Source organism: Leopardus geoffroyi, chromosome A2 (genome assembly GCF_018350155.1).
Source record: "Leopardus geoffroyi isolate Oge1 chromosome A2, O.geoffroyi_Oge1_pat1.0, whole genome shotgun sequence".
Classification (NCBI taxonomy): domain Eukaryota; kingdom Metazoa; phylum Chordata; class Mammalia; order Carnivora; family Felidae; genus Leopardus; species Leopardus geoffroyi.
In genome coordinates, this window is record NC_059331.1 from 99690910 (window position 1) to 99714578 (window position 23669).

Genomic DNA, 23669 nt, shown 5'->3' on the forward strand with positions numbered 1-23669 from the left:
TTGGGACCCGAGGTAGACTTTTAATTAGAGTATCATTCATTCACTGCCCAATGTCACAACCTAGGGGAAATGTAAGACACCAAGGAAATATGTGATATCTGTTGTGATCTAATATGTACTGTTACTCACACCGAGGGCTCCTCACCTGGCACTACAGTTGCAATTAAATGAGGGTAATGACAATGAGGGTGACAACAATGGGTTTCTACAAAGAGAGGCAAGGGTAGTTGTCTCCGGATAGATGAAGGATCATGGGAATTTTACAAAGAGCTTTAAACATCTTAGAAGAAAAAGCATGATCATCAAACCGCACAGGTGAATCCTGGAAAGGTAAATGAGTCATGAGACTAAATGCCCCAGCAACTCCTTTCCAGTATCTGACACCATATGAGAGAAAAGGAATTAAAATGTAAACCATATTACCATCACAAACAATCACCTACTAGTTTCTGATGCATTTCAAAAAATACATATAATTGTAACAGATCTCTTTCCTAAGTCTTATGTAAAGATACCTTTGGGGATTTTTTCAAAAAATATAACAATGAAATAAAGAGCTGTTTGAAAATAATCTTTAAAAATTTGAGAACACAAATCAAATAAGAAACAAAATAGATTCTTTTATACTGACCTTCAAAAATATTGTTCTAAGCTCAGCTGGATCTGCTCTCTTGGTTAAAACCACCTATAAATAAACATAAAAATGTTTATATTATTAGAACAAAGCTGAGACATCAAGCTAGCAGACTGAAAGAAAATAAACTCCAGGTTAGAAATTAGTGGATTTCGTTTTTGTAGTTAGAGCACCAAATTTCCCCAGTGCATAAACTGCTCCCTGGATTTTAAATTGGACTCCTTATGTGGCTTCTAGAATGATAACAGGGTGTGCAAGAAACCAGTAAAGCTCTTAATATGTGGTCTAATGAATATCATTTTTTCCAAAAAATAAGTAGAAAAAAAGAAAAGCTGAAACAGATTTGGAATCACCTGGCATTTTTAAACTACACACCAAAGTGACCCATACCCTTTCATAGAGGAATATTAAATATCAAAGTACAACTTGTTTGTTAACTATGCAAGAGAACATAGTTCTTAAGGAAGTTAGTGAACAAGGCAAATCATATTAACAACCAAGGGAATTACTTCCCACAGTTCCGCCAGGAATACGCATGAATGCCTATCCGGGCATGCCATGTGAGCTCTCCTCCTGTCCCTGACTTTTAATTTCAGAAGTCAGAAGTCTCCAAAGGTATGACTATTATTCTCCACATTCTCGAAATACAAGGGGCTACGGTCACCTTTCAAGAACAAAATTTGACAGATTAGCTCAGAATAGGTGTTGTGCTTAATTCCCCAGCCCACAAAGTCCAAAAACATTAGTGAGGAAAAAGCAAGACAAACTTGAATATGGCTACCCCAGGCTAACACAAAAGAGTCCTTATGTGGAACCAAACAGTGGGCTTATTCAGTGTCCCATCACCCAATCCTGCTGGCAAAAACCGTCATGAGACTGAATTCTCACCAAGCACAGCGTCACCCCATGATACAGCCAAGGAGGGGTTCCTGGAACCACCCTAATACCGGAGCCATGGCACTATCCACAGGGAGATTTATGCAAATTGTTCTAAATCCTTTCTGTGTGTTTGCAAAGGCTCTTCTGAGATCTTTGGACAATGTGTTCTCTGTCTCTAAATATGTAACTGCCTGAGCTTCTTGGCCTGCCACTGTCAGGAATAATTTTATTAACTAATCACTGGAATGGGAGAGGTAGTTTTTCTGAAACAAGTTGATTGGTCACCTTGTTTCCCAGAGCAAGACTGATAACTCCTTTAATTTCAGCTGAGTACTTGCAACCACCAATGCTACTTTTATCCATAAGATTTGGTAATCTTTAAAATTCTGAATTAGTGTTCTTTGGTGTTCATTTAAGGAGGAAAAAACAGAATGCTAACCAACCTAAGAATAATGATAGTGCCAACCTAAAGATTTCAGGAGAAGATTCCCTCCTTTCAGGTTTATATTCTGAGAAAGGTAGAATAGGCCAAACACCACTGGAGAAGATGAGACAGCATAAAAACACCTCAACCCTCTTTTTTTTTTTAAATTTTTTTTTTTTTTAACATTTATTCATTTTTGAGACATAGAGAGAGGCAGACCATGAGCGGGGAAGGGGCAGAGAGAGAGGGAGACACTGAATCTGAAGCAGGCTCCAGGCTCTGAGCTGTCAGCACAGAGCCCGATGCAGGGCTCAAACTCATGAACTGTGAGATCATGACCTGAGCCGAAGTCGGACGCTCAACCGACTGAGCCACCCAGGCGCCCCTCAACCCTCTGAACAGCAGAGAAATACTCTCCAGTTCCACATTTCAAGACAGTCCATAAGTAATTTTTTAGAAGGCATATGGTGACCCTAGGTACTTAGCTGAGTTTCCTTTTAAAAGCAAAGGTAAGTTTCCACAAAGTGAACCATTCTTGCTCCATTTGAATACCACATCCTTTAAAATCTAATTAATTCACTATGCCATGCACTTCATAAAGTCTTCCCTGGGCAGAGTGAACTTCCCCTGCCCTAAATTCCCATAGCATTCTTCCATGACTAACCCCCACATGCACATTCAGTGTTCCCCACCAGGACTACACCTCTCTGAGAGAAAGAAACAAAACTTTCACTCTGTAACTCTGCTAAGATCTAAGGCAGAGGAGAACACCATCCATACGGGAAGAAAATAACAAAGATTGGAGCAGAGATAAATGAAATAGAGACTAAAAAGACAATAGAAAACATCAATGTCACTAATAGCTGTTTCTTTGTAAAGATAAACTGACAAACCTTTAGCTAAACTCACCAAGTAAAATGACAACTCAAACAAAATCAGAAACAAAAGAGAAGACATCAACAACTGACACCACAGAAATACAAAAGATCATAAAAGACTACTATGAACAATTATAGTAATAAATGGGACATCCTAGAAGAAATGAATAAATTCAAGAAACATATTACATATTAAACACATTACAAGCCTACCAAGACTGAATCAGGATAAAATAGAAAAATCTAAAGAGATCAATACTAGTTAGGAGATTGAACCAGTAATTTAAAACTTCCAAAAAAGAAAAGTCCAGGACCAGCTAGCTTCACTAGTGAATTCTACCAACCATTAAAAGAAAAATTAATACCAATCTTTCTCCAACTCTTACAAAATATAGAAGAGGAAGCAACTCTTCCAAACTCATGGGCCCAGCATTACCCTGATACCAAAATCAAACAAGGATGCCACTAGAAAAGAAAATTACAGGCTAATATCCCTGATGAACACATATGCAAAAATCCTCGACAAATATTAACAAACCAAATTCAACAGTATATCAAAAAGACCACACACCATGATCAGGTAGAATCACTTCAGCGATGTAAGGACAATTCAACATCCGCAAATCAGCTGATATGATATACCACATTAACAGAATGAAGAATAAAAATCATATTTTCATCCCAATAGACAGAAAAAACACCTGACAAAGTTCAGAATCTATTTATAATAAAAATATCTCAATAAAGTAGGTATAGAAGGAATGTATCTCAACATAATAAAAGCCATATATGACAAGCCCACAGCTAACATCATACTCAACAATGAAAAGCTGAAAGCCTTTCCTCTGAGATCAGGAACAAGAGGAGAATGTCCACTCTTGCCACTTCTATTCAACATAGTTATTGAAAATCCTAGCCAGAGCAACTAGGCCAGAAAAAGAAATTAAAGGCATTCAAATTGTAAAGGAAGAACAAAACTGTTACTATTTGCAGATGACACGATATTATATACAGAAAACTCTAAAGTCCCCATCAAAAAACTATTAGCACTAAAAAACAAATTTAGTAAAGTTGCAGGATATAAAAATCAATACACAAAAATCTGCTGCATTTCTACACACTAATAACAAATTATTAGAAAAATAAAGAAAACAATTCCATTTACAATTGCATCAGAAGAATAAAATACCTAGGAACAAATTTAACTAAGGCGAGTAATCTTATATTAAAACCTACAAACCATTAATGAAAAATCAGAGGGAACACAAATAAATGGAAAGATATTCTGGACCCATGGATTGGAAGAATCAATTGTTAAAATGTCCACATTATCCAAAGCAATGTACAGATTTATTACAATTCCAATTGAAATTCCAATGGCATTTTTCTTTTTTTTTCTTTTTTTTAAAATTTTTTTTTAAATGTTTATTTATTTTTGAGACAGAGAGAGGCAGAGCATGAGCAGAGGAGGGGAGAGAGAGAGACGGAGACACAGAATCCGAAGCAGGCTCCGGGCTCCGAGCTGTCAGCGCAGAGCCCAACGCGGGGCTCGAACTCACGAGCCGTGAGATCGCGACCTGAGCTGAAGTCGGACGCCCAACCAACCGAGCCACCCAAGCGCCCCCCAATGGCATTTTTCAATCCTATCATTTGTATGCAACCACCAAGAACAAACACACACACACACACACACACACACACACACACACCACAAAAAGCAAATAGTCAAAGCAATCTAGAGAAAAAAGAACAAAGCTGGAGGCATCATACTTCCTGATTTCAAACCATATCACAAAGCTATAGTGAGTAAAACAGTGTGGTACTGGCATAAAAATAGATGCACCAGTGAAACAAAATAGAGAGCCCAGAAACAAACCCAGCCATATATGATCAATTAATTTATAACAAAACAGCCAAAAAGAGATAATGAAGAAAGCATAGTCTCTTCAATAAATGGTTTTGGGAAAACTAGAAAACTGCATGTAAAAGAATGAAACTGGACCATTTGTACATCATGTACAAAAATTAACTCAAAATGGATTAAAGACTTAATGAACCTAAGACCTGAAACCATAAAATCCCCAGAAGGAAACACAGATGGTAAACCCTTTGACACAGGTCTTGGCAATGAGTTTTGTTTTGTTTTGTTTTAATATGACACCAAAAGCAAAAGCAACAAAAGCAGAAATAAGTTGAGTGGGACTACATCAGACTAAAAAGCTTGTGCACAGCAAGGAAACCATCAACAGAATGAAAAAGCAACCTACTGAATGGGAGAGAGTATTTGCAAACACGTATTTGATAGAGGCTAATATCCAAAATATATAAAGAACTACAACTAAATAACATAAAAACAAACAATCCAATTAAAAAATGGGTAGAAGATTTTCCCAGAGACCTTTTTCCAAAGAAGACATATAGGTGGCCAACAGACACATGAAAAGATGCTCAACATCACTCATCATCAGGGAAATGCAAATCAAAACTACAATGAGATATTACCTTACACCTGTTAGGCTGGCTATTATCAAAAAGATAAGATATAACAAGTATTGGCAAGGATGTAGAGAAAAAGAAACCCCATACACTGCTGGTGAGAATGTAAACTGGTGCAGCCACTATGGAAAACAGTACAGAGTTCCTCAAAAAATTAAAAACAGAACTATTCCACTTTGGGGCATTTATCTGAAACAAATGAAAACACTAACTTAAAAAGGTATTTGCACCCACAGGTTCATTGCACCATTATTTACAATAGCCAAGACACAAAAACAACCTAACTGTCCATCAGTGGATGAAAGGATAAAGGAATTGTAAGATAGATATTAAAAAAATCCATATAGGGACCCAACAATTCTAAGTCATGTCATCTAATGTGCATAGAACATTTTATATTTTCAATATAAGACCATTACCTCCCTGGATCCCCACAGCAAAATCTGAGACCTGGAGAGTACATAATATTGGCCCCACTTTACAGAAGAAGAAACTAAGACTCAGAGAGAGTCAATTTTTTCCCCAAAAGTCAGATTTGGCACTAATTCATACTTGCATTTCTAAGTGTTGTCTGAGCTGGGATCAGATCCCAAATCTTCCATCCCCTACTGTATTGGTCTTTCCACTGAGCCACATTGCAGGAAGCTTCAAACAGACCATAACTTATGTTAACCATTAACAAAATACATGCCTAGAAATCAAGAATCTCCCAGTTTCTCCTAATACCACCAATTTATAGTGTCCATCCAGTGATTAAGAATATGGCTTTAGGGGCGCCTGGGTGGCGCAGTCGGTTAAGCGTCCGACTTCAGCCAGGTCACGATCTCGCGGTCCGTGAGTTCGAGCCCCGCGTCAGGCTCTGGGCTGATGGCTCAGAGCCTGGAGCCTGTTTCTGATTCTGTGTCTCCCTCTCTCTCTGCCCCTCCCCCGTTCATGTTCTGTCTCTCTCTGTCCCAAAAATAAATAAACGTTGAAAAAAAAAGAATTTTTAAAAAAAGAATATGGCTTTAGTGTCAGGCCACCTATGACTGGGGATCAAGTGTGACCTCTAAAGTCACTAAGTGTGTGACCTTGAGCTACATCCCTATCTCTTAGCCTCACTTTCTTCATCTGCAAAATGGAAGTCCTGGATGGTTGAAAGAGTGATAAGAGAAAATTACATAAAGTGCTTAGTACCAAAAAGGACACAGAGTTAAAGCACTAAACGTGTGGAATCTATTATTCATATTCTTATGGAAAGGTGTTTATATTCAACCATGCTTACTCTTTAAGTGATGGCTCATAACTTGAGAAGGAAAAAATTAAGGAAGGAGGGGAAAAGAACTCATGGATCTTCAAGAACACTCCCCAAACCACTAAACATAGAGGTTTTCCTAACTCATCTCCTCTACTAGCTTAGCCCCAACCAATGCTACTTCTTGAGACTAGATTCAAAGTTAGATACACCATGGAATTTCCCAGAGGCCCACTGAAATATGTATTAGGTCCTGCATACACTGTACTGAAGCACAAAGTAACTATGGCTCAATAGGTGATGGATTCCGAAAAAAATTTTACCAGCTTCCTGGGTCTCCTCACCTCTGCACTAATCCCATCTATTTCCCCAGTGTTGTGGGGCTATTCAGAATTCCCAGTTCTACTTCTACCTCCCATCTTATCTTCTTGTTTTGGTATCATGGGCAGTCAAGGAAGAACTTACACAGCTTTATTCAAGACCACAGAAAGTTAGAGCTAGAAGTACCAGTGTGCTGAAGGTGTACTGAGATGGAGCCTACCTGGTGGCAAAATCAATACCCAGAAAGTTCTAGGAGCTGGAAAAGGGGAACTCTAGAAATGTAGTCTCCCTTTTTAAGCCAACTCAAACAGCTGCCCAGCATGCACACTCTGCATCACTTTAACAAGCCTGTTGAAGATTCATCAAACTTGAGATTGTTTCCAGAAGGCTGAATTTCATTGTTAGGTATTTTTTTTCTTATACTAACAGCATGTAAATATTTACAGCTACTGTTCTTATAATCTAATTACCTGATTTTATCATCATTCTTCTGAATTTGCATTTGTAAGAACAGATTTCACCATTAAACAAAAATTTTGTAGCAAGCATTTTAAATAAAGGAACTAGTTTTCAAACATAGTTAGGAAAATAACCAAGGAGGTAAAGGGTTCTTGGCAGATACTATGAAATATCACCATTTGCTACTTAAATCAACACAATAGAGAATTTTATATTGTAGCAGCTAACTTTCATAAATAGCCAAGCCTGGGGGGGGCGTGGGAGGGGGCGGGAAAAAGGAGGGGGTTAAAACTGAAAAAAACTATGCATTGTATATTTTTTCCACAAAATGGGAAAGGTTTACCTTTATTGAACTTTAGTACGGAAATTTCAGATCAATTCTATGAATCAACATTCCATGGGGCAAAGTTTGAGGACCACTGAATATGTAAAAGTTTTGACAGGACACACATTAGATATAATAGCTTACACAGGCTGTCAGTAACACTTGCAAAACAGATACATGAATTAGGTGCATCCTAGATATAAAAAAAAAAATAATAACAATAACATAACTTCAAATGACTGGTTTTGAAAAGGCGGGAACAGGAAACATGGCAAGGAGGACCAGAAAGATACTTTACAGGACAAATAAATTCACTCTCATTTTAATATGAGTCCAAGCAGCCAAAAAAAGGAAAACACCAGGCAAGATTTTCCTACACGTAAGAATGTTTTTTTTTGAGTGGCTTTCTAATACTGAAATCAAGCCACAGTTGTAGGCTCATTAACAAATCGCAGTGATACAGAATTGTGTGCCCCAGTTTGCAAGGTCTGAGGGCAGCGGGGAAGAACATAAGAAAACCTACACAGAATAAGGGATACTAACTTGAAGAAGGAAATGTAAAGAAAAGAAAAGCTTTCCTCTTCCAGTGAAAAGCTCTAGAGATGTAAGATCGTGACCTCAAATGTCCACATCCCCAACTCCAGCAAAGAACAGAAACTAAGCAGATGCTCCAAAAATGATGACTAAGGAAGAAAGTCTTCCAGGCAAGTAGAAATCAAATCCAGTCAATGAAAACAGATACCTTCCTCTAGGCTGCTGGTGCTGAAAGTGTGGGCACCGGACCATCAGCCTCCAGTGGGACCATTTAGAAATGCAAATGATCACACCTTACCCCAGATCTACAAACCAGAAATTCTAAGGGTGGGGCCATCAATTCACAGTTTAACAAGTCCTCCTGATGATGACGCTGATGCTGTTAAAGCTTTAGGGGCGCCTGGGTGGCTCAGTCGGTTAAGCATCCCACTTCACCTCTGGTCATGATCTCGTGGTTTCTGAGTTTGAACCCCATGTCGGGCTCTGTGCTGACAGCTCAGAGACTAGAGCCTGCTTCAGATTCTGTGTCCCCCTCTCTCTGCCCATCCCCCGCTCACACTCTGTGTGTATCTAAGATCACCAAACAATAAAAAAGAAATTAAAAAAAAAGAACCCCAGCTTTAGCTAATGTCCAATTCAGTTTGGTTAGGACTGCGGTTCTCAGCCCCAGCTGTACATTCAAGTCTCCTGAGGGACTTCTGGGTTTCATCAATGTCCAGGCCTATCGAATTAGACTGCAGAGGCTAATCCAAGCAGAATCTCTAAAATGGGTACCTTGAAAGCTCCATCACGAGATGATAATGTGGGGCTCGGTTGAGAACTACCAAGCTAGGGCCCAAGATGTCAACTTCATCTTGCACAACCAGGCCTTCAGTCAGCCCTTCCAAACCTAAAAGGTCTGAAAGCCAAGGCAAGCACAGGTTTACCCGGAAATTTCTACTGTCATGAAGCAATTATTTACCTTAGATATGAAATAAAAACCAGAAGAGGCAGCTCATCAAAAGTGAGCTAGTCCCTGTGTAAGCACGGGAGTGCATGTAGTGACAAGCAGCAAAAGGAGGTGGAGGGAGAAACGTTCCTTTCTGGTCTTTTGAATCTGAGGAAGTAAGCGTCGTGGGCCAATTGAGAAACTGGGGCCAACTCTTCTTCCCCTCTATCTTCCTGAACTGAATCACCACACATCTTCATGTACTGTACAGACTGGAAAGGTGAAAACTACATTTCCCAGACTCCCTTGCAGCTACGTGGCCTAAGTGCTGTCAATCAGGTGAAGCTGGAGGAGATTGGGAAGCAAAATTTTGGAAAGCAAAGATTTGGAAGTTGGGGGCCATGCTTCTGCTGTTTCTGCCAGCAACATCATGGCTACAAGTGTCTGATTTCCCTGTGGCAACCTCCTTCCTACCCATGTCAGTGGCAGGATGTTTCTGGACACTCCCCTTCTGGCAGGCCACTTCATGACTGCTCCCTTGGTGGCCTGCTCTGCTGTGCCTGGGAGGCACTCTTGAAAGCTCAACCTGAAGTCTGTTTCTTCACCTTCCCAACAAATTCTGTAAGCCATTTAATACCCTGTAATAAATCTCCCTCTGCTTAAACCAGCTAGAGTGGATTCTGCTGTTCTCTGTAAGTGAACCTTGACTGATACAATCAGTAATTGCAAAGAAAGTTTGGAATTCCCCAAAACCACAGTTACCATTAACTTGAAAAGAAGAAAGAATGAGGTGTCTCATCAAAGGTAAGAAAAGTAATTTTTCATTGAATTCACTAAGTCCCTCATTCCTCACCCTACAGTTTCCCTAAGTTCTAATAAAGGAAGAGCAGTGATTATGAAAAAGTTACTGAAATATAAACAAGTATACAGGCAAGATGCCTTGTTAAGCATGCTTCAAACCACAACCTTTCTGTGTCATCAACCCTCAAAAGTTCATATCACTCAACAGGAGACTTATAAGGTAGCAGATACCACAAATGTTAACCCGCCAGGTAATTACACAAACGGGTCATTTCAGGGGTGCTGGAGATGTTTATCAGAAGGATTCAGTAGCCTGTGAAGTGTGTTGGATTTAACTCTGCACTGTTGTAGACAAATATTAAACAATGATAAAGCCATCATCATTACAATTCTGTATTAAGAAACAGAGTACAACTGTTAAGAAATGAATGGTGGTATTTTAGCTGTGTGCTGTTATGCTAAAATTACTTTCAACACACTAATTTTAGATTTTATTATTATTGTTATTCAGCTAAAGTTAGCATTCCAGTAAATGTTCCCAAGAGTCAAAATTTGACTATGAGTCTTTTCTAAAATAGATCTATTTCTGTTTATATTTTCAACTCTTTCTGGAGACAGAGGTGTTTGCTCACCGTGACATAATCAAACATCACCAGGTTCAGGGTAAAGATTTGGGTTCCAGTGTATTGCTAACCTGGTGACCCTGGACAAGTCAGTTAACGTCTCCAAGTTAGTTTCCTCATCTATAAAATGGGTGAAGTGACAAATCTACTTATCTATTTCAGAAAGTTACCTAAAGGACCAATTAGAACCCAAGCCAAGAACCAGTGTCAGTGTAGGAAAAACCTGTCACTGTAAATGACAAACCACTGGAGGCTCAGTGTGGACAAGACAGAGATTTAAAAACTGTAAAGGGACTCAGCCATAGGAGGTTCTCCATATTTGTGTCCTGAAACTCCATATTTACTTCCTGAAACTCAACCTGTTTCTGACAGTGAATAAAGGAGAAAACTCATTTTGCACTTCTAGGAGGAGGAGAGAAAACAGAACCATTCTGAAAGGCATCCAAGCATTCTGTTCTTTATAACAAAATCTATACTCGGAAGAAATTATTTACTAAGAGCCTAACCTGCTGGGGTATTATCAGAGCCTAGCTTACCGTTGGGAAGGTAAATACCCTATTCCAGGCACCTCTAGCCATTCTCTCCCACCTAAGAGGAGAGGAAAAAAAACAAAACAAAACTGAGAAACACTTGTGAAGTACACTAGCCAGAACCACAGGCTCTCTAATAGCCAGAGACCTAATAACAGGCCTACAGAACACTTCCTCTGCCTTTACCGCTGCTGCCCTTCCCCCCATGCCACTACCAAAGGCCTATTTGCAGCACTTCCTTTTATCCAGTACATCACGTCTGACTATCAAGAAAAAGTTACAAGCATAGCAAATGGCAAAAAAACAAAACAAAACAAAACAAAACAAAACAAAACAATCTGAGGAAACAATCTGAGGAAACAGAGCATCAAAACCAGCATCAAATATGGCAAGAATGTTGAAATTATCAAAATAGGAATATAAAACAACTATGATTAATATGCTAAAGGCTCTAATGGATAAAGTAAACAGCATGCAAGGACAAGTCAGCAATGTAAGCAGAAAAGTGGAAATGCTAAGGAAGAACCAAAAGAAATGCCAGAGATCAAAAACACTGTAAGCGTAATAAAGAATGCTTTTGATGGACTTATTAGTAGATTGGACAGGACTGAAGGGAGAATCTCTGGGTTTGAGGACATCTCAATAGAATCTCCAAAACTGAAAGCAAAGAGAAAAAGGAACTGGGGTGGGGGGGGGGGGGGATGCAGTGGACTCCAGAACAACTACAGAAAGTATAATATACATATAACAGGAAAACCGGAAGGAGAAGAAAGAAAGAACAGAAGGAATTACTTGAAATAATAATGACTGAGAACTTCCTCCAAACCAATGTCAGACACAAAACCACAAACCATGAAGACAGAAAACACCAAGCAAGATAATCAAAATTACTTTAAAACATCAATGGTCTAAAAGCACCAATTAATTAAAAGACAGAGCTTGTAAGATGTATCAAAAAATAAGACCCAATTATTTGCTATCTACAAAAAACACACTGTAAATATAAAAACTTACAGATTAAAAGTAAATGAATGGAGAAAGATATGCCACAAACATATTAATCAAAAGACAGCAGAAGTAACTATATTAACTTCTGCCAGAGCCCATTTTGAAGCAAGATAGTTATAAGGGATAAAGAGGGACATTACAGAAAGACAAAAGGGTCAATTTTCCAACAAGATTATTACCAATCTTTAATGGAATACAATAGATAGCCTAGGAATAGATCTACAAAAACACAGGCAACTGATCTGACAACAGAGCAAAGACAGCCTCTTCAACAAATGGTGCTGAACATCTAAACATCCACATGCAAAAAAAAAAAAAAAAAAAAAAAGACTCTAGATACAGACCTTACACCTTTCACAAAAACTAACTTAGAATGGATTACAGACCTAAATGTAAAACTCCTAGAAGATAACACAGGAGCAAACTTGGATGGCCTTGGGCTCCGCTCAGGTGTTTGTAGATGCAACAACAAAGGCATGGCCCATGAAAGAAAGAATTGAGTAGCTGGACTTCATCACAATAGAAACGTCTGCTCTGCAAAAGACAGTCAAGAAACTGAGAAGATAAACAAAAGACTGTGATAAAATATTTGCAATAGAACAGCCAATTAAGGACCTCTATCCAAAATACACAAAGAACTCTTAAAATTCAACAGTAAGAAAAAAAAGAACCCAAAGAAAAAATGGGCTAAAGACCTTAACAAAAACCATCAAGAAAGATGTACAGATAGCAAGTAAACATATAAAAAGATGTTCCACATTATCTGCCATCAGGGAAATACAAATTAAAACACCAAGATGTTAGAATGGACAAAATCCAGAACATGGACAACACCAAATGCTGGTGAGGATGTGCAGCCAAAGGAACTCTCATCGATTACCGACAGGAATGCAAAATGGTACAGCATTTGGAAGACGTATCGGCAGTTTCTTAAAAAATTGAAATATTCTTACCATACGACCCAGGAATCAAAAACTTACACATGAATGTTTAATAATTACAGCAGTCCCATTTCTAATTACTGAAAACTGAAAGCAACCAAGGTATACTTCGTGAATGGATAAACTGTGGCACATCCAGATATTGGAATATCATTCGGCACTAAAAAAAATGAGCTATTAGGCCATGAAAAGACACGAAAGGGAACTTAAATGCATATTACTGAGTGAAAGAAGCCAATCTGATTAGGCTACATACTGTACAACTTCAACTATAAGATATTCTAAAAAAGGCAAAAAGTATGACAATAGTAACAAGATGAGTGGTTGCTAGAGGTTAGGGAGTAGGGAAGGAGAACAGTTAGAGCACAGAGGATTTTTAGAGCAGGGAAAATACTGTGTATGATACTACAATGATGGATACGTATCATTACACAATTTGTCCAAACCTATAGAACGTACACCGCCAAGAGTGAACCCTAATGTAAACCAGGGACTTTAATGATAATGATGTGTCAATGCAGGTTCATCAACTGTAATGCACGTACCACTCTGAAGAAAGCTAATGGGGAAGACTATGCATGTGTAGGCACAGGTGGTATATAAGAATTCTCCGAACCTTCCTTTTAACTTTGCTGTGAACCTAAAACTATTCAAAAATACTAAGTCTTAAAAAAAAAAAAAAAAAAATCATGAGTGGCCAGGACAATGAAGATGAGCCTAAGTAGGCTGAGTCACTAGGCACCCACCTCTATAATCTCCCTTTCTTTTCAAAGAAACTTTGAAGCAGGTGGGAATTTCTTCTTTTATAGCTGAGAAAAATGCAGGTCAAACAGGTTGATCTACCCTAAGCCCCATGCCTTTTCCACAGGGCCACAACCCAGGCAGTCAGGTTGCCTTAAACCAGAGTTTCTCAACCTTGGCCCTATTGACATTTTGGGTCAGATCATTCTTTGTTATAGGGGGCTATCAGGTGCACTGTAGGATGTTTAGCAACATCCCTTGCCATGACTCTTTAGATGCCAGTAGCAACCTCCTCCCCCCCCCCCCCCCCACCGGGGATGTGACGACCAAAAATGTGTCCAGACCTTGCCAAATATACACTGGGGGCAAAACTACCCCACCCTGAGTTGAGACCATTGCCTTAGATGGTGTTGTTCATTCATGCAATGCAATCGCCTCTGGGAAGCATACCATGTACCAGGCCCAGCGCCAGGCACTGAGGAGACAATGCCAAATAAACCAGAGACCCTGCCCCACGAGGGAAATGACAGGCTTACCAATGAGTGCTTGGTACAATGTGGGTGGAGATACGTGGTATCACAAATTAGAGTGGTGACAGAACTAAGATTATCATTCTGCTGGAGTTGGGGGTTGCAGAGGTAAAAAAGTCTTTGGAGCTGGATTGTTCATTATTGATTATAGTAATGAACACTTATCAGCTGTTATTGAGTCCTTAACTCTATGCTGGGCATGATGCTAGAAGGCTTCACATCTGACCTCATTTAAACATCACTAAAACTATTTAAGGTGAAGAGTCATTAACATCACCATTTTTCACATAAGGAAAGTGAGGATATAAGACTCTTACTCTTAAGTGAGTAGTAGTAAATCACAGAGTCAAAAATGACCCAAGAGCCCAGGTTGTTTTGACACTAATTTTAATACCGGGAGGATGTGCCAAGAATTTGGCAAGCCAGGATGGGGACCTCAAGCTATCTTTATGAAGGGTACTTCTGGACAACACTGTAGGTGAAAGTAATTCAAATTAAAGTCTTTTAAGGGGCATCTGGCTGGCTCAGTGGGTTAAGCATCTGACTTTGGCTCAAGTCATGATCTCACGGTTCACGAGTTCAAGTTCCGCCTTGGGTAAACATGAGTTCTGTTTCTCTCTCTTTTCCTCTCCCTCTCTCTGCCCCTCATGGGATTCTCTCTTTCTCTCTGTCTCTCTCTCTCTTCCTGCCCCTCACTCACTTGTGCCTTCTCTCTCAAAAAAAAGTATTTTTAATTTGGCATTATGATACATAAGTGCCCATGGTTCAGTAGAAGGCAGACCTGCCTAATGTAGAATATTATTCTCCAGTATTACAGGTTGAACTCAGTCTTAATTTTTTTTAAAGCATCAAGGTTACAGTATAATTAGGAACCAGCTGCAATTGTAATTACAGCTCCCAATATAATTTGTTACATATTAGCAAGTGTCAAATTACTACTGCTCCTTAAATGAATAAAAACTGATTGTGCTGTTCTGAAGACTGGGATGTATGTTCTTGATGGGGAACAAAGGAATATAAAAAGTATATGACATATTTATAAAGTGCTGAAAGGTTCTACTTAGGAGATCACAAGTTGCTGGAGCCCAGATAATGCCAGAGAAAGTTAAAATGGCTCTGCGAGAGAATAGCGAACTTAATAAATGCAGAGGAAGGGAAAGCAGCAAATCAAAAGGACAATAGAAAAGTTGCTTCCACTAAATAATACCTTACCTGTTCAAAATTCCTCCGTGCATCAACATCATAGAACTGAAGAAATATCAAGAACCCAGCAGGAAGCCAAAAGAAAAAGAAATAGGAGCCCTCTGCACAGCCAGGATTCGCATCCTCAAGACTGCACAAAATTTCACTCACATGAGCCCTCCTCTGCTCTCTCCCACAGTCCGCTGACTTGCAATGTTACTCTGAGCAACTTCTCTGATTCCAAACCCACAGCTCACGCTTCTGTAAAGCTTACTATGTCCCAGGCCTGGCTCTGAGCTTCACAAACATGAGCACATTGACCCAGTAAAGAAATACAACTATGCCCCTTTTCATAAATGAGGAGAAAGAGGTACAAATAGAGTAACTTGCCCAGAGCCATACTTTGAACACAGAGTCCAGGATTTCAACGATTATGTTATACTGGCTTTCAGAAGAAAAAAGAGAGAAAACAAGATCGAAAGAGCAAGAGAACCTAGACATTAAGAAATATTAAGACACATCAACCAATTGCAATGCCTGGGCCTTATTTAGGTAACAATAAAAAAAACTATTTAAGAAATTATTAAGAAAGGGGGAAATGTATAAAACATGTACAGAACAGATATTTGATCATATTGAAGAATCACCGAATTTTTTTAGGTATGATAGTATTTTGGTTGTTCATTTAAAAAATCTGTTTTAGGGGCGCCTGGGTGGCGCAGTCGGTTAATCGTCCGACTTCAGCCAGGTCACGATCTCGCGGTCCGTGGGTTCGAGCCCCGCGTCAGGCTCTGGGCTGATGGCTCAGAGCCTGGAGCCTGTTTCCGATTCTGTGTCTCCCTCTCTCTCTGCCCCTCCCCCATTCATGCTCTGTCTCTCTCTGTCCCATAAATAAATAAATAAATAAATAAATAAATAAATAAATAAATGTTGAAAAAAAAATCTGTTTTAGAGATAAACACTGATATTTACATATACAATATGTTGGGGATTTGCTTTGAAAACACCAGGGGGATGGATGGAAGAGAGACAGTGATATAAATGCAACAGTATTGGCCATAAGCTGATAATTCCTGAAACTGACTAGATAGGAACATGGGGGGGGGTTCATTATATTCTTCTATATTTTTTTTGCACATTCTGGAAAATTTAAAAATGCCACAGTTCTTTCAAGACCTAAGTCAAATGCCAATTCTTCTGGGAAGATTTTTCAGATTGTCCAACCAGATTTCCCTCACAGAATGCTATCTGCCCCTATTTTATGGGCTTTGCAAATGGACATTTAAATTCTCACCCTATCACTAACCAGCAATGTGACTTCCTGTGTTATCCATGAGTGTGGAGGAGACAGGGGAAGGAAGGACTGAATGAAAGTGGTGGATGCTGGGGCAGAATCTAACAGTGCCTTGCTTCCCAGTTACTGACACCGTTTCCATGTTCCCAGCGGCAGAGCTGACTGAGTCATCGGAAGGCAGCTGACCCCCAAGGGAGGCTCTCTTGGCTTTCTGAACTGACGGTATTTTCCCTTTAGAACCTAAGCCAGCAGAAGGTCTGGCCTGGGCTGGAAACAGGTCATGCAGCTGGTGATGTGGCACTAGTGAAAGTTCGTGACCCCCTGGGGTCGAACAACAACAACAAAAATTAAACTGGTTCCCCACCTTTCATCTTATATCAAAATAACTGCGATAATTAGTAAATAATCTTCCAAAAGAGAGAAAGAGTACTAGAAAAACACAAGTGGTTTCTTATATGAAGTGGGGAAGCTGTATTCAAACATGACTGACAGCCCAGAATCCATAAACAAAAAGATTAATAAATATGTAACATAAAAAAGAAATCAAAAGTGAGTATGAACCAGTTAAACATCAAACAACTGCAAAAAAAAATGTGCAACAGATAGGACAAAGGGCCAAGTTTCTTAATTTAAAAGTGCTCTGAGAACAAATCAATGTGAAAAGACAAATAGTCCAACAGAAAACTGGACAAAGGTCAAGACCAGGCTCTTCTCGACCTGCCGATGGACACCAAAATAGGGCTAACAAATCTTCAAGAACCACCAAAAAAGAGAACCAGGGGTTGAGCTTTTTTTACTTCTGGAACAGAGACGGTGGGCAACGGAAAGAAGAGGAATCTGCAAACTCAGAGTCAACATCAACCTGCAATAAAATAAGTGTGTGAACACTCACAAGAAACCAAATTAGGACACAGACACAATGGGAAGACCATGTGAAGACACAGGGTCAAAAAGGTCACCTAGGAGCCAAAGAGCTAATTCTAAATCTTCTCTCATCTTGCCAACTCTGCCAACACCTTGATCTTGGACTTCTGGCCTCCAAATCTGTGAGAAAATAAATTTCTGTTGTCTAAGCCACTCTGTCTGTGGTACTTTGTTACGGCAGCCCTAGTAAACTAATACAGAATCGCTTAATATATTCTCCTTATTCGAGTTACGCCAACTGGGCATTCTTTCATTTACTTATTTTACTGTTTTGCTTATTTATTTTGGATCCAAGCCCAAGCCCTGCATTTGGCTGTCACATCTCTTTGGAGGTCTCCTTTAATCTAGCCTTTTCATTCATAACACCGACATTTTTGAAGTCAGACCAGAGGTTTTACAGAAAGTCCTACTTTCTGAATTTGTCTGACTGTTTCTCCATGATTAGATTCAGATTCAACATTGTTAGCAAGAAGTCTCCAAAAGTTATGCATGTGCTGGGTACTTCCTACTACATCACATCAGTGATGATAGCTTGTCCCATTTCCTGATGATGTTAAATTGGATCACAGATTGCGGCAGAGTCCTTCATTGTAAAGGTACCTTCTTCCTCCTTTGTAATTAGTAAGTAATTTACAAGGAGATACTTTGAGACCATAGGAATTCCAACTGTCTTTCACTGAATGGTTTTTGGCATCCACTGGAGACCCCTGTGCGAATCCATTATTACCTGCAGGTTGCAAAATGATTTTTTTTCCTTTTTCTAATTCAGTCAAGCCTTCTACCTTTATTGGTTGGCAATTCTTCGCTAAATAAGAACTTTACCTCCTACCCTCTACCTCAGTTTCACTTTTTGGAGCATGAATACTATTCACTCATAGAATGATGGTATTGGTTTTGTTTTGTTTTCTTTAATTCAATGTATTACAATCCATTTACAACTGATTTGTTTTTATCATGGTAAAATATACATAAAACTTAACACTTTAACCATTTTTAAGTGTACAATTCAGTGCCATTTCATGTATTCACAATGTTGGACAACCATCAGCAATAATCCTTTCACCATTCCAAACTCTACAGCCATTAACATCCAAATGATTTTAATAGCCATTATTTTTTGTAATAACTGTGATACACACTCACTGTAATATATATACATATATACATGCACGTGTGTGTTTCAAGAATGAAAATCATAATACATGAGAATGACTGTTAATATTAAAATTTAGCCAACTAAAATAAGCCATTCTGGGGCACCTGGGTAGCTCAGTCAATTAAATGTCTGACTTAGGCTCAGGTGATGATCTCATAGTTCATGAGTTTGAGCCCTGCATCAGGTTCTTCACTGACAGTGTGGAGCCTGCCTGGGATATTTCTCTCTCTCTCACTCTTGCTCTCAAAATAAATGAATAAACCTTAAAAATAAAATAAGCCATTATGCAAACAGTTGTTGGCATAGAAAAGCAACATCCAAGCCCCACTGATCAAACATAACAACACAGGAAACAACCAAGAATTATGTGCCCCCTGAAGCTGTACCCAGTACCAAGTACCCCATAACCTGAGAGAGGCACCCAGCACCCCTTAGGAGGTACTCTAGCCAAAACAAAAAATAAAAATAAATAAAACCCTAAACTTGATCAAGCCTCCATATCTATCACTTGTCTGAAAACACTGGGTCCAGAGGAACACCAGGGGGAAGCTATCAGCAAAATCCAAATTGTAGGAAACTATAGGAAAGATGACCCGATTCCCTCATCAAATAAACCTCAAGGAAACAGAGTAAGAGAGGTAGGAGAACATATAGATTAACGAGATTTAAAAGGTGTATCAGTCAAATGCCATGTGTGGCTTGTGCCTGAATCTTGATTAGAACAAACCAGCCATAATAACTATAAACCTAGGACATGGATTTTAACATCCTGACAGGTGCTTCAATGAATGGCGAAATAAAACTAAGACCCCTTTTCCTAAGAACTAAAGAGAACTGAAAAAAACCCAGCCGATCAACATAGAGAAATGACAAGAAACATATCTGTCTCTGACTGAGCTCTAAGTTAAACAACAAACAAACAAACAAACAAACAAACAAACAAACAAACAGACTCCCTTTTTCCCTGCTACACTGTTGCCATAGCTTTCTGGCCAGCAATGCAAACAGGGGTCCCATTATTAAACCACTGTGAAGGATATCCGAAGGGAATGAGTATGCAGTAATACTGGAAAAACTAGACAACAGCCAAGATCAAAGAGGCATTGGCTGGCTACAGAGATTAAATTTTATTCTGTAGGCAACATGAAACTACACTGTGTGACAAGGTAAATTAAAGAAGGCAATGTCACACAGTGGTTATGTACGTGGACTCTGGACCCAGGCTGCTTGTCTTCAAATCTGCCAATTCTAAACTCTGTGCCCATGGACAAATCATTTAACCTCTCTGTCCTCAAGAGACTTAAATATTAAATACTCTGTTCAGATGCAGTTGCCCATCTTTATAATGGAGATAAGAACAGCACTTATATGTCGTAAAACTGTTGAGAAGACTAGATTCCTTCATATACACAGAGTGCCTAGAACAGTGCCTGACTTTATAAGTATTAAATAAATGGAACCTGCTGTTGTTATTGTTATTTGCATAACTTTTCTGAACCTTAAGTTGCCCTGTCAAATGAGGCTACAGTACCTTCCCAGCTACCCTGTTGATAATAAAGATAAAATAGTGAAGCTTGGGTCTTCATATCATCTGGTTATTTTATTTTATTTATTTATTTATTTTTTATTATATGAAATTTATTGTCAAATTGGTTTCCATACAACACCCAGTGCTCATCCCAAAAGGTGCCCTCCTCAATACCCATCACCCACACTCTCCTCCCTCCCACCCCCCATCAACCCTCAATTTGTTCTCAGTTTTTAACAGTCTCTTATGCTTTGGCTCTCTCCCACTCTAACCTCTTTTTTTTTTTTTTTTTTTCCTCCCCCTCCCCCATGGGTTCCTGTTAAGTTTCTCAGGATCCACATAAGAGTGAAACCATATGGTATCTGTCTTTCTCTGTATGGCTTATTTCACTTAGCATCACACTCTCCAGTTCCATCCACGTTGCTACAAAAGGCCATATTTCATTTTTTCTCATTGCCACGTAGTATTCCATTGTGTATATAAACCAAAATTTCTTTATCCATTCATCAATTGATGGACATTTAGGCTCTTTCCATAATTTGGCTAGTGTTGAGAGTGCTGCTATGAACATTGGGGTATAAGTGCCCCTATGCATCAGTACTCCTGTATCCCTTGGATAAATTCCTAGCAGTGCTATTGCTGGGTCATAGGGTAGGTCTATTTTTAATTTTCTGAGGAACCTCCACACTGCTTTCCAGAGCGGCTGCACCAATTTGCATTCCCACCAACAGTGCAAGAGGGTTCCCATTTCTCCACATCCTCTCCAGCATCTATAGTCTCCTGATTTGTTCATTTTGGCCACTCTGACTGGCGTGAGGTGATACCTGAGTGTGGTTTTGATTTGTATTTCCCTGATAAGGAGTGACGCTGAACATCTTTTCATGTGCCTGTTGGCCATCCGGATGTCTTCTTTAGAGAAGTGTCTATTCATGTTTTCTGCCCATTTCTCCACTGGGTTATTTGTTTTTCGGGTGTGGAGTTTGGTGAGCCCTTTGTCCGACATGTCATTTGCAAATATCTTTTCCCATTCCGTTGGTTGCCTTTTAGTTTTGTTGGTTGTTTCCTTTGCTGTGCAGAAGCTTTTTATCTTCATAAGGTCCCAGTAATTCACTTTTGCTTTTAATTCCCTTGCCTTTGGGGATGTGTCGAGTAAGAGATTGCTACGGCTGAGGTCAGAGAGGTCTTTTCCTGCTTTCTCCTCTAAGGTTTTGATGGTTTCCTGCCTCACATTCAGGTCCTTTATCCATTTTGAGTTTATTTTTGTGAATGGTGTGAGAAAGTGGTCTAGTTTCAACCTTCTGCATGTTGCTGTCCAGTTCTCCCAGCACCATTTGTTAAAGAGGCTGTCTTTTTTCCATTGGATGTTCTTTCCTGCTTTGTCAAAGATGAGTTGGCCATACGTTTGTGGGTCTAGTTCTGGGGTTTCTATTCTATTCCATTGGTCTATGTGTCTGTTTTTGTGCCAATACCATGCTGTCTTGATGATGACAGCTTTGTAGTAGAGGCTAAAGTCTGGAATTGTGATGCCTCCTGCTTTGGTCTTCTTCTTCAAAATTACTTTGGCTATTCGGGGCCTTTTGTGGTTCCATATGAATTTTAGGATGGCTTGTTCTAGTTTCGAGAAGAATGCTGGTGCAATTTTGATTGGGATTGCATTGAATGTGTAGATAGCTTTGGGTAGTATTGACATTTTGACAATATTTATTTTTCCAATCCATGAGCAGGGAATGTCTTTCCATTTCTTTAAATCTTCTTCAATTACCTTCATAAGCTTTCTATACTTTTCAGCATACAGATCCTTTACATCTTTGGTTAGATTTATTCCTAGGTATTTTATGCTTCTTGGTGCAATTGTGAATGGGATCAGTTTCTTTATTTGTCTTTCTGTTGCTTCATTGTTAGTGTATAAGCATGCAACTGATTTCTGTACATTGATTTTGTATCCTGCGACTTTGCTGAATTCATGTATCAATTCTAGCAGACTTTTGGTGGAGTCTATCGGATTTTCCATGTATAATATCATGTCATCTGCAAAAAGTGAAAGCTTGATTTCATCTTTGCCAATTTTGATGCCTTTGAATTCCTTTTGTTGTCTGATTGCTGATGCTAGAACTTCCAGCACTATGTTAAACAACAGTGGTGAGAGTGGGCATCCCTGTCGTGTTCCTGATCTCAGGGAAAAAGCTCTCAGTTTTTCCCCATTGAGGATGATGTTAGCTGTGGGCTTTTCATAAATGGCTTTTATGATTTTAAGTATGTTCCTTCTATCCCGACTTTCTCAAGGGTTTTTATTAAGAAAGGGTGCTGGATTTTGTCAAAGGCCTTTTCTGCATCAATTGACAGGATCATATGGTTCTTCTCTTTTTTTTTTTGTTAATGTGATGTATCACGTTGATTGATTTGCGAATGTTGAACCAGCCCTGCATCCCAGGAATGAATCCCACTTGATCATGGTGAATAATTCTTTTTATATGCTGTTGAATTCGATTTGCTAGTATCTTATTGAGAATTTTTGCATCCATATTCATCAGGGATATTGACCGGTAGTTCTCTTTTTTTACTGGGTCTCTGTCTGGTTTAGGAATCAAAGTAATACTGGCTTCATAGAATGAGTCTGGAAGTTTTCCTTCCCTTTCTATTTTTTGGAGTAGCTTGAGAAGGATAGGTATTATCTCTGCTTTAAACGTCTGGTAGAACTCCCCTGGGAAGCCATCTGGTCCTGGACTCTTATTTGTTGGGAGATTTTTGATAACCGATTCAATTTCTTCGCTGGTTATGGGTCTGTTCAAGCTTTCTATTTCCTCCTGATTGAGTTTTGGAAGAATGTGGGTGTTCAGGAATTTGTCCATTTCTTCCAGGTTGTCCAATTTGTTGGCATATAATTTTTCATAGTATTCCCTGATAATTGTTTGTATCTCTGAGGGATTGGTTGTAATAATTCCATTTTCATTCATGATTTTATCTATTTGGGTCATCTCCCTTTTCTTTTTGAGAAGCCTGGCTAGAGGTTTGTCAATTTTGTTTATTTTTTCAAAAAACCAACTCTTGGTTTCGTTGATCTGCTCTACAGTTTTTTTAGACTCTATATTGTTTATTTCTGCTCTGATCTTTATTATTTCTCTTCGTCTGCTGGGTTTGGGGTGTCTTTGCTGTTCTGCTTCTATTTCCTTTAGGTGTGCTGTTAGATTTTCTATTTGGGATTTCTCTTGTTTCTTGAGATAGGCCTGGATTGCAATGTATTTTCCTCTCAGGACTGCCTTTGCTGCGTCCCAAAGCGTTTGGATTGTTGTATTTTCATT

The 23669-nt window shown here is 39.1% G+C and overlaps 1 protein-coding gene across 4 annotated transcripts in view; it reads right to left on the bottom strand.

Annotated features, from left to right (window-relative positions):
• Nucleotides 1-23669, bottom strand: part of SLC25A13 (solute carrier family 25 member 13) — a 192118-nt gene that overhangs the window by 154689 nt on the left and 13760 nt on the right. For 2 of the 4 annotated variants that reach the window (XM_045494857.1, XM_045494861.1), the window contains exons 2-3: nucleotides 17560-17624; nucleotides 632-685 (exon numbers count right to left, since the gene is read on the bottom strand). Coding sequence is in view for 2 of the 4 variants with exons in the window: in XM_045494859.1 (XP_045350815.1) it covers nucleotides 632-685 (54 nt within the window). In the remaining 2 variants the exon portion in view is untranslated. The remainder of the gene's footprint in view (nucleotides 1-631; nucleotides 686-17559; nucleotides 17625-23669) is intronic. The other 2 variants (XM_045494859.1, XM_045494856.1) reach the window with 1 other exon arrangement.